The following is a 19162-nucleotide window of genomic DNA, read 5'->3' on the forward strand; positions in this document are numbered from 1 at the left end:
GCTTCTCACAGGACCCCACCAGTGAGGAGGTTGGGGGTGCACAAGGAGTTGGGAGGGGACACGGCCAGGACAGCTGACCCCAAATGACCAAAGGGATATTCCATACCATATGATGTCATGCTCAGTATATAAAGCTGGGGGAAGAAGAAGGATTTGGGGGCACATTCAGAGTGATGGCATTTGTCTTCCCAAGTAACCAATACATGTGATGGAGCCCTGCTTTCCTGGAGATGGCTGAACACCTGCCTGCCGACGGGAAGTGGTGAATGAATTCCTTGGTTTGCTTTGCTTGCGTGCACAGCTTTTGCCTTATCTGTTAAACTGTCTTCATCTCAACCCATGAGTTTTCTCACTTTCACTCTTCTGATTCTCTCCCCATCCCTCTGGGAGGGAGGGAGTGAGCAGCTGCGCAGGGCTTAGTTGCTGGCTGGGGTTAAATCACGACAATGGTCTAATAAAAAGCCAGGTCAATGTGTGCTTCAAAGAACAAGCAAAGGATAATTAGGACAGTCAAGGTCGTGGAGATGAATAAAAAAGGTTTTGCCACCTGAATTAACTGCATTCCAGAGTACAAATTCATCACCTAATTGATGTACTTCAGTCAAAGGGAGAGAAATACTTTTCTTCCTTGGTTGTGTTCCTTAAATGAGTTTCTTCCAGACTTTCAGAAAGATGCAACTCACATGTCTTTCTCTCACCTGACTACTAAGGAGAACTATTTAACAAATGTATGTGTAAATTTTATTCAATACTCTCTTTAATCAAGTGATCCAATTTGCAGCACCAACTTTTCTTACTGCTAGTATGTAAACTGACTAGTCTTGAAACAATCAGCTGTCTGATGTCCTGTCTTGTTCCTTCTTCTCTGGATATGTGCAAACTATATATTAAATATCTACCTGAAATTTATTTAGAATGCAAGAAGTTAGAAAAAGTAAGGTTATAGCAATTAAAATAAAATAGAATAACCGTTGCTGTTTCTTCCTTCCCTCATCCCCCATGAAAAAAGGATTTGCAATGAACTATATGAAATAGAGATCCCAAGTTAGTATACCTGAGGTCCTGTGATGATTTTGAGTCATAGAGCTGGAATAAGCATAGTACAAAATATGGGTCATGCACCAGGATCTCAATGCCACATTTTTTTAATCTGTTTAAATACTTTACTTGACCTCGGAACATTTAATCTTTTGAACATCTTTTTGAGGTAGGTAAGTACTAGTCCCACTTTAGAGCTGTGCAAACTAAGTAACAAGCTAAGATTAACCAAACTCTTTAAAACCACGTAGGAAGTTTGCTGCTGAGATAGAAGCTGATCACCTAGGCTAAGAAGAACTGCTCCCTTCTCCTCAGCACAGAGGAGAAAATTCAGCTAACCCTGCAGCAGTCTGGACTGCGGCACTTCACTGCCTGTTCTGTTGTTTGTGGAGCCCTGCCCTCTGATTCCTCTACCACTACTGGTGCTCATGAGGTGTATCAGAGAGCCAGACTCGCTTCCTGGGAAATACATTTTCTTCGCTTTCTGTCCACCACTCTCATTTTTGGACACTCATGCAAAGGCTATCTGCCTAGTGTTTTTTAATTTTTACTGATTTTCAATATCCACAGAGCACTTCCTATTGCTTTCAGCTAAAGTAATTCTGTAGAGAATTACGAACTTTAACAAGCACACTGAACCAATTTTATTTCTGTATTGATCTTCCACTTAGGCAACAACAGGCTTGAGGAAGAGAATTTTAAAAAATTGCTTTGCCTTCACAGATTTTTTTTTTGGTTTAGCTCTTCAGAACTCAACAAATATTCAACAATGTAAACATTTACTATTGTCTCACTTCTTAGGAAGAAAACATGACACCTTCAGAAGCTACTTGGCAATATACTCTATTGTTATAATTCCACGTGCTGTGCCAAACTAACCAGTCATCTGAGAAGTCCTCTGTGTAAAGCACTGGGTGACCAGGTAATGAGCTAATGAATTTTACAGAATTCTATATACTTCAGGAATAAATAAAAAAAAAAATTGAAACTATCAAAATATTGAACAATACTGAAAAAATATTTTTCAATATATCAGATTATCTTGAATTTTATTATTCCCTCTGTAATCCAGTGACTCCTTTTTCCTTCAAATCGCAGGCATCTGCATTGTTTCATGTAGAATACCTAGTGACTTCAGCAGTACTGAAATCCCTTTGTACTATCACGTATGTGAAAGAACTCTTCTTCCTTCCAAGCAGATCAGAAGGGCTCTGCATCCTGCTTCTTCCCTGGAACAGGGGGAACAGCCAAGTATTTTGAAATCTTTACTATCTGTTTCACCCAGTCTCACCGAGCCACAAGAAGTCAAAAAAGTGAATCACGTGAGATCACGGAGCAGAAACTATCTATCTATCTAAACTGCAGTGAGTAAGCAATCACATCAACAGTGCTTGGAATACAATGCTTTATACAGCACACATTAAAAAAAGGACTAGGGCACACTTGAAAGGATCAGTGTGCACCATTAAAGCAGTGTCTCCTTTAATAGATCAAGGGAGAGTTCCAAAGAGCTTAGCAAAATTCTGGAAATTTAGGTTAAATGCAGTTTAGAATTCCAATGATATAATAAAAAGTACACTTACAAATGCTTTAGCTGTAACATTGCTGAAAGGCAAATCAAAGTAGATCTATTAAAAAAATGGGAATTAGGCTATACAGACTATTAGAACCTTAATCTTGTATATTTTCCTTGCAGAAATACAGAGATTCTTCAAAACTTGGAATTTTAAAATCGTAACACAAAGCCAAATATAAAAATAAAAGGTAATGAAATGTGCATTCATTATGTTTTATAATGTATACCTTAATTCTGGTGAATCCGCAGCTCATTGTCTATAGGAGACCCAGTAAATTGTGATACAGAGCTTGAGTAAAATCACAAAACTAGTAACTGCTATTAGGAACATCAGTGACTAAGAAAGTAATAAATAACTATTGCAATTATCAACAGTGCATTGAAACTGTTTCTTTTTTAATGTGATTATTAATCCTAGAGCTTTCTTTGGAAAATGAGATTTTCTGGTTATTCTTGATTCTGAAAATTACACTAGCTATTATTTATGTCACTTTTGACAAGAGGGGCTGCTAAACAGGAAGGTGTTTGGATGTGCTGAATTACAGAATACTTTAACCATGCTTTGTGAAGGTTATAGCATGAAAAACTAACAGTCTATTCACATATCTAAGTACCAACATATTTGTAACAATGAAATACTGAACATGCCTTAGATATTACCACAGTCATTAAATATCTGATCTTGTTTAAATATGTGAATATTGATAAGACAAAGTTTGTAAGCATCCCTCATTAGTCCTATTCCTTCTACCATTTCATTTCTGTTAGGAAAATACAAAGAAAATATCCTGTCTTGAACCACTTGGTATTTCTTTACAATCGATAATTGACAGCAGTGAAATGCAGGGTATGAGGTATTACTGAAATGTTTGAGGAAAAAAGGACATAATAAAAATAGTGGTCAAAACTGAGAGTATCAACCTTCATTATTATTTTCAAGTGTAGTCCTCTACTTTAGAGATGAAGAATGGTGGAAATGTAACAAAATTATTGGCCAGGAATGCACCTTAACCACTGGAAATATTAAAAAACCCCTTACATTCTACCACTAGGCTATACAGGTACTCTCACTGGGACAGTCAGTATACAAAATATAAAGATTGACAAGACAGAAGTGGCTTCAGAAGTATTTCTTTTTTGCTCACCATCATAAAAACTTATTTGTATTTCTTGTACATTAGTGAAAAGTTAAATCTTCAAGTCTTTGTGGTGAATGAATAATTATTTTACATAGTTATGAGACAGTTATGCCTGCAGACAAACAAAATAACATTGCAAAATAAGAAACAAAAATATATCTCTATTTTCAATATAAATATTGTCTAGGAAGTGGAACAATTTTATTGAAGTCAAACATCACCAGTAGTCACAGGCTTGAAGAAAGGAGCTCACAACAGTCTTTCTTCACATAAAGTATGCATATATGTACACTATAAATAAATCTATTCCTGGGATACTATACTTGTGCAAACAAAACCACCGATTGGTAGAATTAATTTATTGTGCTATTTTTCAAATGATACATTGGTACGCTAAAAGTCTCTAAATGACACAGGATTTACTAGCCTTCTCTTCTTTTAGGATCACAGAATCACAGACTCACAGAACAGCAGGGGTTGGAAGGGACCTCTGGAGATCATCTAGTCCAACGTCCCTGCTAAAGCAGGATCACCTAGAGCAGGTTGCACAGGATGGCGTCCATGCAGGCTTTGAATATCTCCAGAGAAGGAGACTCAACAACCTCTCTGGGCAGCCTGTTCCAGTGCTCGGTCACCCTCAAAGTGAAGTTTTTCCTCATGTTGAGATGGAACTGCCTGTGTTCCAGTTTGTGCCCATGGCCCCTTGTTCTGTCGCTGGGCATCACTGAAAAGAATCTGGGACCATCCTCTTGACATCCACCCTTTAGATATTTATAAGCATTGATCAGATCCCCTCTCAGTCTTCTCTTCTCCAGGCTAAACAGACCCAGCTCTCTCAGCCTTTCCTCATATGAGAGACGTTCAAGTCCCCTAATCATCTTTGCAGCCCTCTGCTGGAGTCTCTCCAGTAGTTCCCTGTCTCTCTTGAACTGGGCAGCCCAGAACTGGACACAGTGCTCCAGATGTGGCCTCATGAGGGTAGAGTAGAGGGGACCTTCCTTGACCTGCTGGCCACACTCCTCTTAATGCACCCACAATGAGTTACTTCATCCTACAAAGGTAAATGCAATTCAAAATAAACTACTGTGAAAGTTACTATGATTTTTTTCATGGAATCATAGAATGATAGAATGGTTTGGGTTGGAAGACACCTCAAAGATCATCTAGTTCCAACCCCCCTGCCATGGGGTTACCAGGGTTTTTGTGTTACCTGATTTTGCTTTATTATGCTAAGTTGAACATACTTATAAATATAAATAGCCTCTAGCACCGCTGGTAGTCCAAATGAAGTATGTTACATTCTTAAAACAGATAATAATATAGAATCATAGATTCTATGATTCTGTAATTCTTAAAACAGATAATAATATAGATAAAAATAAGAGCTATCCTTGTTTCTTCTAGGGAATACAGTCATCTGTAGCATCTCTGATTCCATCAAGTAAAAAGTTTAAATTCTGTTGGATTATACCTTGAGGAATAGAGGTTAAATTATACCCTCTTTTTTTTAGGACACTGAAGGGCAGACAAGAATCTACTATGTCACTTTCAAACTCAAGTTCAGAGCATCTTTTTGAGTTAAAAGTCAGCATTTGCCCCCAGACAGAATTTAATTTAACAGAATGCCAGATTTGACATAAAATTTGATTACAAAAAATTACCAACAAAATCTAATTTTAAAATTCCGTGTTCAACAGGAGATTGGAAGCTGCGCCATACTAACATGACTTAAGAAAGAGAAATTTGTTTAAAATTCAAATCCCTTTGTCACTGTTTGCACCATTATTTTTAATGGTACTACAGACATTTATGAAATGTATTGCTTTTATCGGTAAGGCTCACAACATCAGAACCTTGAATTTTCAAGTAGATTTGAAGTTGCAGTAATTGCAACAGAAAGAAGAGGTTATGACTGGGAAAAAAGATTGTGAGAAACAAATAAATTTTGTTTTGCTAGCCTGTTCTTTTATCTTTTCAGAATGTTCATAATTTAAACATTGACCTCTATATTTCAATGGAGGTAGGTAACTTAAAGACAAGTTGCCAACTTTCAGCTGAATGGCAAAAAGGCCTAGTGAGCAGTAAGAGTCTGAGTACTGTACAAATTTTTAATTTTTGCCATAAACCCACACAGTTATAAAGAAAAACTCATTTAGACTAGATACCTAAGTTGAAAGCAGGTAAGGTTAGATGAAGTGAATATGACTCATTAGAATTTTTCTTAAATAACATAAGTAATCAACAGCCTCATATTTTTTCAATATCTTTAACTTTGAAATACAGTAAATATACTTTGCCTTTCTTCTGCTGCCTCTGTGGTTTCAGATAGGTCGTAGTATTCCATGTGTGGCTCAGAGTCCAGCTCCGTATAATGGAGGGTGTTGATCACCACAACTGTGAGAAGAGCTCTGGATGCTTGCCACTTCAGGGAAGGCAGCTGACAGTGCTGCTCAGTATTACTGAACTGTTGCTGCAGTTCACATTTAAAAATTTATATTGATATGAATGTATTTGAAAGAGACTGAAGAAAACTCACACCTAGCAACAGAAGTGATTGTTCAAGGGAAAAGAAAAAAAAATCATGGCCAAAGCATACTGCACTTCTGCCCTCCCCTTAACATAACTGCCATAAAAAGCTCAGTGAATTATCTATGTTGAGGATAACTGCATTAAAAAAAAAAAAAAAAAAGAGAATTTTAAGTCACTATGTACTGTATGGAACTAATAGGACAGTAGTCTCCAAGCATTTACCATAGAAATATAACTTAGTATGTGTATTCCACTAGGCTTTGCCCATGTTGAGGAGACAAAAATCACCAAATCCAATGGGATCTACAGTTCTTTCATAACAGAATGAATCAATCAATCTGGTCATGACCCAATTAAGACAGAGATGCAAAAGTTTTTGACAGAATTTTCAGACTAGAATCAGAGTTATTAACCACCTGGGTATCTGTTGGAAGGACAATACAGCAGGGCTCAGCCCATCTGGGAGATTTCTAGAGTGCATTGACAATCTCATGGCACAGGTGATCAAGGAGCCAATAAGTGCAGGTGCTCTACTGGATCTCATACTTACAAACAAGGAAGAACTGGTTGGAAGCGTGAAAGTCAGAAGCAGCCTTGGCTGCAGTGACCATGAGATGGTAGAATCCAGGATCCTAAGAGTAGGCAGCAAAGCAAAAAGCAGGAGTGCAACCCTGAATGTCGGAGAACAGACTTTGGTCTCTTCAGGGATCTGCTTGGAAGAAACCCACGATATATAGCCTTGGAGAGAAGAGTGGTCTGGGAGACCTAGTTGATATTCCTATGATAGGTGGTCCTATCAAGAAAAGTCCATCCCAACAAGTAGGAAATCAAGCAAATGTGGCAGGAGGCCTGCATAGGTGAACAAGGAGCTTGTAATTGAACTCAGACATAAGAAGGAAGTGGGTAAGGTGCAGAAGTGCGGGCAGGTGATCCAGGAGGAGTATAGAGTTGCTGCCTGATTTTGCAAGGATAGGATTAGGAAAGTCAAGGCTGACCTGTATTTTACTATAGCAAGTGACATTGCAGTGCAACAAGAAAGGATTCAATTCTACAGGAACATCAGCAGCAAAGGGAAGATTTAGGAAAATGTGAGCTCACTGCTGAACTGGGAAGGGGATCTGCTGACAAAGGACCTGGAAAAGGCTGAGATATTCAGTGCCTTCTCTACCTCAGCCTTTACTGGCAAAACTGTCCTTCAGGTCAAAGGAGGTAATTTCCCCCCTCTCTTCTGCACTGGTGAGACCACATCTGGAGTGCTATATCCAGTTCTGGGCTCCCCAGTACAAGAAAGATACAGACTTACAGGAGCAAGTTCAGCAAAAGGGCCACAGAGATGAGTAAGGAACTGGAGTCTCTTTGAGATGTTCAAAACCTGACTGGACATGATCCTACATGCTCTATGCGACCCTGCTTGAGCAGGAGTGTTGGACAGGATGATCTCAAGAGGTTACTTCCAACCTAAACAATCATGTGATTCTGTGATTCTTGAGATATTCCTGTAAGGTCAGTTAATTTAAGAAGACCTAGTCTAAGACAGAGCATGAAGGGTACAGGAATTCAAACATCTGCTCTTCAAGTCAGTAGCTAATGAGCTTGAATATCCATAGCAGTTGCTTTGTTGGCTTTGATGGATCACTGATGAAATACTGAATACTGTTGCTGAATGAAAACAAAAAAAAATGTTTTAGAAAGTGACATATGTTTCTAAACACACTGAACCTTCTGTTCACAAAATCTGAAATTGAAAGGAAAACAAAAAGGATTCTTTTCTATACTCTTATGAGAATCCATTCTCTTATTTGAGTTATTTCAGCTAGCAGGCCACACAGAATATTTTAACTGGTTGATTCTAATGTTCCATCAAACGGTCAAGTTTAATTGCATATGCAAGAATTTATATGCAGTAGTTTGATGTAATGCATGTATTATGTACTCTTTTTCAGACTGAATAACAGATGTAATGATTTACCTACATAAAACTGTAACAGCTGGACTGATGGAACTGGAATTAAGGTTTTCAGAGAAGAAACGTTACACAGGCATACATTGAACAAACCTTCCTACCTTATAGCAGCAAATGTGATAATTATTTTATGAAATAGATATACATTGCAAACTGAATTGAGTCCACTGCTGTTTTTACAAGGCCTGATAAATCATCATCATCTGTAGATAATTTCAGTGGAAAATCATCTTTATGAAAGCCATTTTTAGGTTCTGTCCCACTAAGGCTTATGCTGAGTAATCATGATTTTCAATTTCTATAGAAAATGCAGTAAATATAAATATGTATAGTTGTATATACAGTCCTTTGAAAAGTAATTCCAAATTTAATTCAGAATTTATTAAAACTACTCAGTGTCCTACAGCATTTCCAGTTTTATACAACACAACATCCATGTGCATGTGATTCATGTATACGTTGGCTTAAAATTCAAAATTAAAATGTACAGTATGTGAGATATTCCATTTCAAAACCACATATAAATGTGTTTTATTTATCAATTTATAAATTCATATGATAGAATAACGATTCTTACATCTCTCCCAGACCGCTTTCACTCTTAACCTTCAAAGAATTTTGGAAAGTGGAGGTGTGAGAAGATGATGATAATATTACATCAAGTTGGCTCAAGTTATCTACCAGAACACCTTTCTATTTCTCATTCATCACATAATTGACTATGTTGCAACTCAATATTGCAAGTATGAAGCTTAGGAGTATCTGAAGACAGCAAAATGCCTTCCACACATCATGAATTTAGGCTATACTATATACCTGCTCCAGATACAAAGCCACTGACATTTACAAAGAGCTGCTCAGTTGTTTCCAATTTGTCAAAGAAAAAAAATGCTGTATTCCTAGGTAACTAGTAATAGCAAAACCTCAGACAATTAATATTTGTTTGGTTTACTGATTTAATGTAATTTTCAGTAATACTTTCACACTATGCAGAGCACCTGGCACCTGTAAATACTAATAAGATGATGACTTAAAAATATGCACTAATATGAAAACATATATATCTCTGTAATGATGACATGAAATAGGTAAAGCCCATGACTCAAAATGAGTCAACAGATTATATGGTTGGTGATTTACATATTCTTTTTAAAAACACATTTTCAGAATGCACATGCAATAAAAACCATTGTAAGATCACTTCAAACAACTGTCTCTTCTGTGGAAAAGGAAGAAGTGGAAGTATAGGTAAAAACATGGACACTGATAAAATAATCGTGTAGTTTGCACTCAGTACATTATGTCTTGCCAAAGTTTCCATGTGGAGGTACCAAAACATGTTTAGGACTTTCACAGTTCAGAATGAGCCATCTGATTTTGAAGCATGAAGATGAAAAAATAAACTCCGGCAGTTTCTGTACAACTGCATGGTCTAGGCTAGAGTTAGCCAAATGACATTCACTGAATAATTAATAATTTATTTAACAAATAAATGCTCTTATGGACAGCTAAAGATGCCCTTATCAGCCACGAGTAAATCCTTACATCCATACCACTAATTAAAGTGTGACAGAAAACTGGAAACAACTACATTTGATACATTCACTTGGAAGACTCATAAAATAATAATGTACATAATACAATGATAAAGCTCTGTGGGAATGGGCACTATGATCATTAAATTCCAGAGCAAAATTCTGACAGTTCTGCAAGTAAATAAGATGGAAGAGAGTCACACTATCCTATACAGACAAGATTTTAATTAATGCTTGCCTAGAGTCTTCCAAACAGAAAAGAATCCGGTGTCCCCCATCACTGTCTAGAACAGACAATCTAAACTTTTTAATATAATTTAATATAATTTTAAAAAAATATCATTTAGAGAAGAAAATTGTAAAGATGTCTAAAAAAAAATCAGTATTGCTACTCTAAAAGATAAAATCCATCTCACTGTCTAGAAAAATCAAAATCCTGGTGACTTGATTATCTCAATCTCTTGCTTGTTAAAGTTACTTTCCTTCCACCACTGAATTGAAGAAACACCATCTGGTCCTAGTGACAGTCACATCACTTTCACCACAAATAATGTAAAGCAAATTTTGCATCAGGCAAATGCATTTCAGAACCCACACATGGAATGAAATGTGTTTGAACTAATGTTCTGAGAATAATTTTAAGGAACAAATCCATAAAAGCAATCCAAACTACATACATCTCAAGTATGTGCTCACAGCTTTAACTGAAAAGATCAATACTATCTCAATTACAAAATCACAAAAAGTTAACACAAATGAATGCACATTTTCAAAACCAGCAATCAAATAATTCTACTATAAACATAAATGGAAACAATAAATAACACTGGATTGAAACAGGTCTCTAGTTCCTTTAGGCAAGGCAAAAAAAGTAAGTTTAGAGTTTTATTGGTTTTTTTTTTTTCTGTAAAGCTGTCATTTCACAAGGACCGTAAAGACAATGACTGAACATTTAAAAGTCATTTGATCTTCATCAGGTTTGAAAGAAATGGCCATATCTAAGGAAACTAATCATACAATTAAGAGAAAGTAATAGCTGTAAACTATGGGGATATCTTAGCTTCCTGTATATGGTGGATTTAGAAAGAAAAAGTTTAAGATTAAAATCTGCTTCTATAAATGTTATTGGTCATGTTAATTATGCTATTTATCCACTGGAACCATAGTTGCATCCAGAACCAGAATATCTGTCAAATATGATCTTATAGCCTTATTCAAATTCAAATTTAACTGAAATATTGTCTCCCAGTTGGAGCATTTTCAAACAGTAACAAAAATATTTATTCCAGTCTTTGTCTCTTTTCCTGCATTATAGGGAAAAACCCTCATTAATTTTGCAGGTAAAACATACAGACAAGAATTATCTGTCTTCAACAGCCACTAAGAGAACACAAATCAACAGTTTTGTCAGGGATTCATATTTTACAGCCTATGATACAAGATCCTGGGGGGCCACAAATGCCTTGTCAAGTTTGCTTTTTTCTTTGGCAGAGGTTAAGGATGATTGCTGAAGGATTACAATTTTATTGCTCTTTGGTGAAGGATATACTGCTTTCTCTACATTTTAGAAGGACTCACAAGAATAATCACTAGTCATTTTGAAGGCCAAGCCCATAAACTCAGATGCATGTAAATCCCCACCAGTCACAGTCTACAATCACACCTTGCAAGTTATTTAGTATGGCACTGTTTTAAAGATAGCAGTATAAATTCCAGTAAACAAAGGTGATGTGTAAATTGAACAGACATTACTTTTTAGTGTAACAACATGGAGAATGAAGCCATAAATATACAGGTGTTAATTTTAAGGTAAAAAAGAGGGAAATAAATTTCTTTTTCAGTGTGAACTTGAACTCTATAACTAGAATAAATTTTTTAAATGCCATTTAGCTGCATTTGTTGCTAAGATATTATTAGGCTTTGTAATCTGTACAGCATTTTAATGTCTTAATCTTATGAAGCAGAGACAATGCTACCACAGCTAATATGCTGCAGACAATTAGCTGACCAGTGTCTCACACAAAAGTAGTCTCTGAGATTAAAAAACAAACTTAGAACTGTTTGTTAGTATTGAGCTGTATACTTCTATCAAGTATCTTCTAAAAGAAAAAAAATTCTTTATCTGCTGGCTCATAAGGAGAGGAAGGGATAGAATTTTCTTTGCAAATTTTATATACATTTACAATTTGTACAAAAATCATAAAAGAGATTAATACACTGCCAGCTAACAAGTAATTAGATTTGAATGTATGCTATGTGGCTTTAATACTAGGCATTAATATTAATACAGGATAAAAGGAAAAAAAAAACCTGTTTTAAATGGAGCATAAGAGTACTAATGTACAGACTTGTGGCTAAGAAGAAATATATGATGGAAATGAAATAATTTCTTAAATGGCATATCCTTTCAACCTTCCATATATTGAAAAGAGGTTTTATATTTACATTCTAACAAGTTTGTTTTCAAAAGAATATGGTAAAGTTTATGGGGTGAGCATAAAATTTAACCAAAAAAAGCCTAAACAGTCTATTCTCCCCATACTAACCTACTGTATATACTGAGATCATCAAACCTCCTGGCATGAGCAGCATTTCAGAATTTCACAACATTTACATCATACAGAAACAGTTCAGAAGGCAAATACAAAATTATTCAAATGATACTTTTATTTTCCTTTTTTGGTAGCAAGAAGATAATTTTGAGAACTCTGTTGTGCATGTTTCAGGGAAACTTTTGCGGTCGCCTTCATATACCATCCTCTAACAACAAAAATGGTCCTAGCTAAAACTGCCTTTAATTTAGTAACTTGTGCAGTAACTTCCTTCACATCACAAATGCTTACAGTTCAGGTGCAGCAATTAGCTCTCATAGTTTAACTATGTAATAAATAAAATAATGTCTTAATCACAGTAACTTGAAATTTTATATGGGTTCAGAATTATTTCTAAAATATTTTTAAAGTAAACATTAAATACTTTACCATTATTTTAATGTTACTAGTATAAATTTAACGTAACATCTATGTTATTTCATTCCTACCTTTTTCCTAATTTGCACATATGGAATTCCATGAGTGGAAAAGAGTTAACCCATTATCAAGGCCTGATACCATTACATTTTCCAAAATGATAAGTTAACCATTCTGTGAACTATTGTGTGTACTAGATGAAAAATGACACCATTGTATACTGCTGACAGTACAATTGCATATGTAAATATGACAGCTTACTGCATTGTGAGATGTTAGCATGCCCATTTTTAATTTTTCATCTTCAAATTAAACAATAAATTAGTCCTATATTTAGCACTAGAATTCTGATGACAAATTTAATTTATTCAATGTGTAAATTAATAAGCATAAATTATGAGCTACCAATTTGTAACCTCCAATGTTATTTTTAAATTGTTTCAGTTCTCAAACTGACTTCATCTGTATCTGTAAAAGTGTCTGGAGTTTGAACGATTTGTAAGTTCTACAAAGACCTGAACTAATCTGTATGAACTAAAATGTATTTTCAATCAAGGACACTACCTTATGAAAAAGGTTTCCAAATATGCATACAATTTTGCTTTCCAATGACTTGTCTTTTTATTGTAAAAAAAAAAGTGAAGTCACACTTTATTGGTCAATATATATGACTCGTTAGTGTAACACAGTGGTAAGTTCTTACCTTATTGTGATAGGGATGAGTATACCCTTGCTAATGGATTGATTGATGGATATAGTCAGAATGTTCTGAGAGTTTCCACAGCTGAATCGAACTGTTGGTCTTCCCTCCACAAGATACAAGTGAAGAAACTGTTCTCCAAAATTCCTTTCACTAGCTGTGAAAACAAAAAATGGAGATAGTCACACCTCTGAAAGTATAGACCTTCCAAAAATATTCCACACTACTGGAATGCCATTGCCAGTCATAATGTCTATGTGACATTGAGAAGTCTTCTATCCATATACAAGACTTTGCTTGAGTGTGAGAATAAAATTAGACTCTGTATCAACAGCAGGTAAGAGGTCAAAGTAAAAGAAAATAACCAAGAGACAAAATTTACTTTTATACCACTGTAGTTGCATAAACCCTATGGAAATCTTTACATTAATTGAAGGTGAACATTTATTTATATCAACAGTATCATTAAGGTGACAAAGGTGATGATAAAACAAATCACAAAAATACTATATCATGATTTACTATTTCATTCAACTTTTCAACCATATTATAGAAAACAAAAATTATAAGAGAACATCTCTTTCTTATAATCTCTGTAAAGATGAACTGTCCACCTTTCCTAATTAATGACACATTTCAGACTTCATGAGAAGAATAATTATCTACAAAACATCAGACATACTGTGTTACTTGCACAGTTCAAACTAAGAATAAAAGAATATTTAAAGATATTTTTTAAAAAATCTTTCATTCTTTGTTCACTTCCACTAAATACTATATTGTAAATATGACAGCAAAATATTTCTATTTAAATGATGAATGGCACATGGTTCATCGAAAAAAGAACAGACACCTACAATTGCAAATTATTTTGGATGAGTATTTTTTTATTAATTTGCCCTTGGAATTTAACTGTTTAACCTCTCATAGAATGTAAGACACAGTTCCTGTTTAGGATTTTTATTTCCCTTTAAGACAAACTGATATAATGTTAATCTGGTTTTTGCACTTTATTTTACTATATTTAATGAAGTAAAACAGACTCAATAGCTAGGTCATGAAATTGAATTTTCTGCATATATTTCTTCAGCAGTATTTGAGCATAAGATTACTATGTTCTTAACTTCCAGAATCATAATGTTTGACAACATGGAACCTTGAGTTCTCCTATCCTATCCCTCCATCCATCCTATCCATCTCCGATCTGTTGTCTGTAGCTGAGTTGAGAAAAAATATATAACACATACATCATACAAATAAACTTTTTACAAGGGTTTGTGGTAGGAGAGAGCATTTGCTTATCTGATTAACAACCTTATCAAATGGGATAATAAGGAAAAGGGGGAAAGCAAAATGTGCAGAGGCACGAATCTGACCAACAGAGATATTAGCAAGAACGAAACCTGGTGATTACACTAACTGGTATGGGCATGTGAGTGTGGGAATGCTTATTTCAGTAAGATTATCTGATCGAGGACCCTGTAAAAATGGGATGATAAGGAAAAGAGGAAAGCAATAAGCAAAACAGATGTGACAAAAAACCAGCAACAGAAACAATGACAAGGAAATAGTCTTGTCAGTCACACTAATGGATGGCCTATCAGGAAACTTCAGATGTCACTTCAGAGTGCCAACATGGACTTTGCAACTAAGAAGGGTGCAAATCCAGGGGTCTGGGATACTGGGGGAAGGCTGTGCTGGTGGAGCTACTGGGGGGATCAGTGTGAGTGGGTTTGGTGCCAGCTACTGGAGTCAGACCAGGGGTGTAGGCACCCCAGCCTGTGGGATCAGCTAATGGAACCAGTGGGACTCTCAGTGCCAGGGACCAGAGCAGATGGGGGGGTCTCAGCTACCAACCACTGGGGTGGTAATGTTGTATGTCCCAAAAACCAGCTACTAGCAGAGACCAGGATACGTGTGTTTGTGTGTGGGTGTGTGTGCAGGGGGGCTGCAAGGACTTGGTGCCGGTAATTGATGAGAGGTGTCAGTAGATTTGGGGCCAGCAACAGGAGTCAGACCAAGGGTGTAGGCACCTCTGGGCCTATGGTTCCAGCAACTGCAGCCGGTGAGGGTCTCAGTGCCAGCTGCTGGTGTGGGTGAGCGTCTTAACTGCTGCTCACTGGGAGTGACTGGTGTGAGTGAAATGAGCAAGGGACTCAGTGCCAGTGGCTGGAGTAGGACCACGGGTCCCAGCCCGTGTGCCTGGTGCCAGCTTCTGGGTGGAGGTGAGTGTATTCACTAGTAAACTTCAAGATGTACTACCTGCGAGTAGGAGGCCCCAGGTCCAGGCACGGGTATCAGATAGGTAGAAGGTCCATGCTAGTATTTGGGGGACTACTGAGTGTGGAGTGCTCAGGGCAGGGGTATCAGATGGACACATGGGACTGTGCTGGTACTTGGGGGGATCCATAAATGTCCATGTGCTTGTGAATCTAGCAAGAGTCATGTGTGTGCCTTCACTAGTGAACTTCTATCTCTACCAGCCAGAGAGGAGGAGAGGACTTGGCTTTCTACAGTCATGTTTTATGTGAGTCCTCTGGGCGGGTGCTGTTGCAGGCAGTGCCTTGCCTGTGGCAGCCTGTGTAGCCAACTGTGTTATGTTCTCTGTGTGTCTGCATGGGAGCACGTGTTTATGTGTTTCTGGGATAGGTGCTTAACTTCACGTGGTTTAACCTCCACATGAGAAAGCAGCAGCCATGTCCCTCAGCCTGGGATGGAGATCCTGGCTCTCTGAGCTGTGTTCCAGTGGCTGAGCAGGAGGGACGCCTGAGACTGGAGCTGCTGGAGGTGGCCACAGCTGAGAACATCCCTTAACATTTTTATTGAGAAAGGTACAAAGAATGTGGGTGCACTTGGGAGAGCTCCTTGCTGGAAAACCTATTAATTTGTAAAGAGAAACTTTAATTTGGAGGACAAAACAAAAAGATAATATATTTTAGCAAATAGAGAGAGGCAACAGATGCTTGCAACTTCCTGATCATTTGCTTTTGTTTAGTTTGTAGCAGAAACAACTCAGTGTAAACTCCCTTCTTTCTAGTCACACAGGGTTTCTTCAGACCATTACAAATCCTGATGACCTACTGAAAGTCTTTTATGCTTGGACATATTTTGTATTCTGAATACATAATTAACTCCAAAGCTACTTTAATTTGACTGGATTTTATGCCTTTGGCTTTTATGACTTCCTTCTACAGTAGTTTGAAAATTGTCTTTCAAAATGTATTGCACTATCACTGTTAAAAAAGTCACTGCTTTTTAACCATAGCATAAATCATATACGCATATCTTGCATCATCTGTTTCCTTACCTTTTTCTCCCCTCCCTGCACATGCCATTCCAGGCATTTTTAATTTCTATCAATAAGTCAAGCTGTAAGTTACATTGAATTCAGAGACAATGAAGTGCGGGAAGGTTGTGAATGTATATATTGACAACATGTCTTCAAGAAGTGAAGTTACATATGAATAGCTTATTTCTGTTCTCCCAGTGACTCCATCTGTCCCTTCACATTGCTCACTAGAGAAGACTTGGAAGAAGGCCTTCATTATTACTAGTAAAGTAAAAACTTTGGGACTGCTCCCCTAGAGGTAGCATTAGTCCTTGAAACCTCAGTGTTACTGCTTGAACTTTAGTCTAGGGAGCACCTGTAAGTCACACTTACATGTGACTGATAGCATTCTTCATATTATCTGCTAGATGATATGAGATCCTTTGAAAGGACAGTCCTTTAAATCTTTCTACAGTGAACATGAGGAGGCAGAGAGTCCCTCTGAAGAATTTTATTCTGGCAATGTAAAAGAGCATATATGGTATGTATATGTAGCGTATATGTTGGGAAGTTGCCTTCACAGGAAAAGCCTGAGTCTTAAGCTAAATAGACAGGTTCTGGGAACAGAGATCAGGAAACATCTGAGTAAAAAATCTTGTTAGGTATTAGAGGTAACTTGTATTGACCTTAGCAGAGATTATGTGAGGAGATCAGGTCAAAGAAATCAGACCTCAGCAATCATTCTTTGTCAGGAAACTGCAAGCCAGAAGGCTACTTTTGTACATCGGTATGATGGCAAGCGAGCTCGAATGGTTGCCTATCTAGAGATTTAAATTCCCATTAAGTTATGGGATGAAGCTTTACTAGGCAAAAACAGATTTGGACACAGAGGAAGGATACTGTGAAATGCTCTGCTTGAGAATGCCAGCTGAAATATCAGACAAATAGGCTATGACTGAATTGCCTGAAAGGTCCATCTTTAGTTTTAGCAGGGTAAGGAGGATATGGGCAGGTCTAGGGAACACAGCTTCTGAGAGCACAGGAAAATAATTTATGAGCACAACTTATGAAAGAGGAGCTAGTGTCCTTAAGGAATGCTATCAACATGGGCTGTGATATCTGAAATCCAATTGTCAGAAGTTATAGACTACCATATATAGTAGAAGTTAAACAATCTGTCCTTGAAGGGATTCTGAACAGCATAATGCTGACTCTGTTAAAAGTGAAAATGATGAAGTAAAACTTTATAACTGTATCAGTTTTTTATGACCACTTGCAATTTATTTTGCTTAGTGGCTAAATATCACAATTTGCTTTGACATGTTGATGAAATTAAATCATGCAAAAAACTAAAATCAATAAGGAATAGAGTAAAAAATTGTAAGAATGTATACTGTATTCAACAAAGAAATATTTCTCAAATGATGGCTAAACTTTATTGGCACAAACGTAATAATTGTGTATATTTTCAAACTTTTTCTCATGACACATTTAAAGAGAAATCTCCTCACATTCTGCACAATTTAAAGATAAGGTAACTGAAAAATTTCCAGACATTTGTAGTCCATTGACTGTTACCATTTGTATGCTTCTTAAATAATGAAAATAATTAGGAAAAACATCATTATTAAGAAGGTAAGTACATTTGTCTTTGTATTAAATCATATGATGGTTTATAATCTATTAAAAATTATGTGCAAACCAGTTCTTCTTGGATTAGTTTTTTTGCCTCTGACATATGTAGTCATTTTCTGTAAATCACATTCTATCTCTTTCCCCATGTTTTTAACAGACAGTCTATCTCTTGGCAGCCTCTGCAAACAACAGTTACTCTTTAGTATTTGTTATTCTCAACCAATCATTGAAAAAATCCTTGCTAATAAAGGCATTCAATAGGAAAATGCTTTTCAACAACAATATGGTGAGATTTAGCAAAGTGACATGCCCAGCACAGTTACTGATTCTCATATTCTGCCTATGAGTTAGTCTATAAGTAAGCTTGTTTTGTATATACATATTTTATTTTTCTTATATATATTTACATATGTATTTGCATTAACTGCTAAAAGGTATTACAATAATGCATCAATATTTTTAAGTGTTCACTCCTCTTTATTTTCAGACGTGTGAATACGAATAAGTAGAGAAGGCACAGATCTCCTTTTTTGATTCTCACCAGCTATTGCAGAACGTAAAGATAGATACAAGTTTTAATCCTTTTATGTTTTCCCTTAAGTGTCTGACTTAAATATTCTTGTTATGCATATTTTCTGATTCAAATCCATTTGTATACCAAAAGCATCTTGTCTGAGATTTCTCACTGTAATTAAATGTTTACTAATTATCTGCCAGAGAAATAGATGGTACCTCATCACCACCTGGTAAAATCAGGTGTGTTTGTAAAATGAATTATCTGAAAGTGGACTAATTAGAAAAAAAAAGTAT

General features: G+C 36.4%; 1 protein-coding gene across 1 annotated transcript in view; it reads right to left on the bottom strand.

Moving 5' to 3' along the window:
* EYS (eyes shut homolog) overlaps positions 1-19162 on the bottom strand; it is a 916770-nt gene that overhangs the window by 146021 nt on the left and 751587 nt on the right. The window contains exon 39 of the mRNA XM_054819879.1: positions 13453-13606. Coding sequence (XP_054675854.1) covers positions 13453-13606 — 154 coding nt within the window. The remainder of the gene's footprint in view (positions 1-13452; positions 13607-19162) is intronic.

This window comes from Grus americana, chromosome 3 (genome assembly GCF_028858705.1).
Source record: "Grus americana isolate bGruAme1 chromosome 3, bGruAme1.mat, whole genome shotgun sequence".
Taxonomy (NCBI): Eukaryota; Metazoa; Chordata; class Aves; order Gruiformes; family Gruidae; genus Grus; species Grus americana.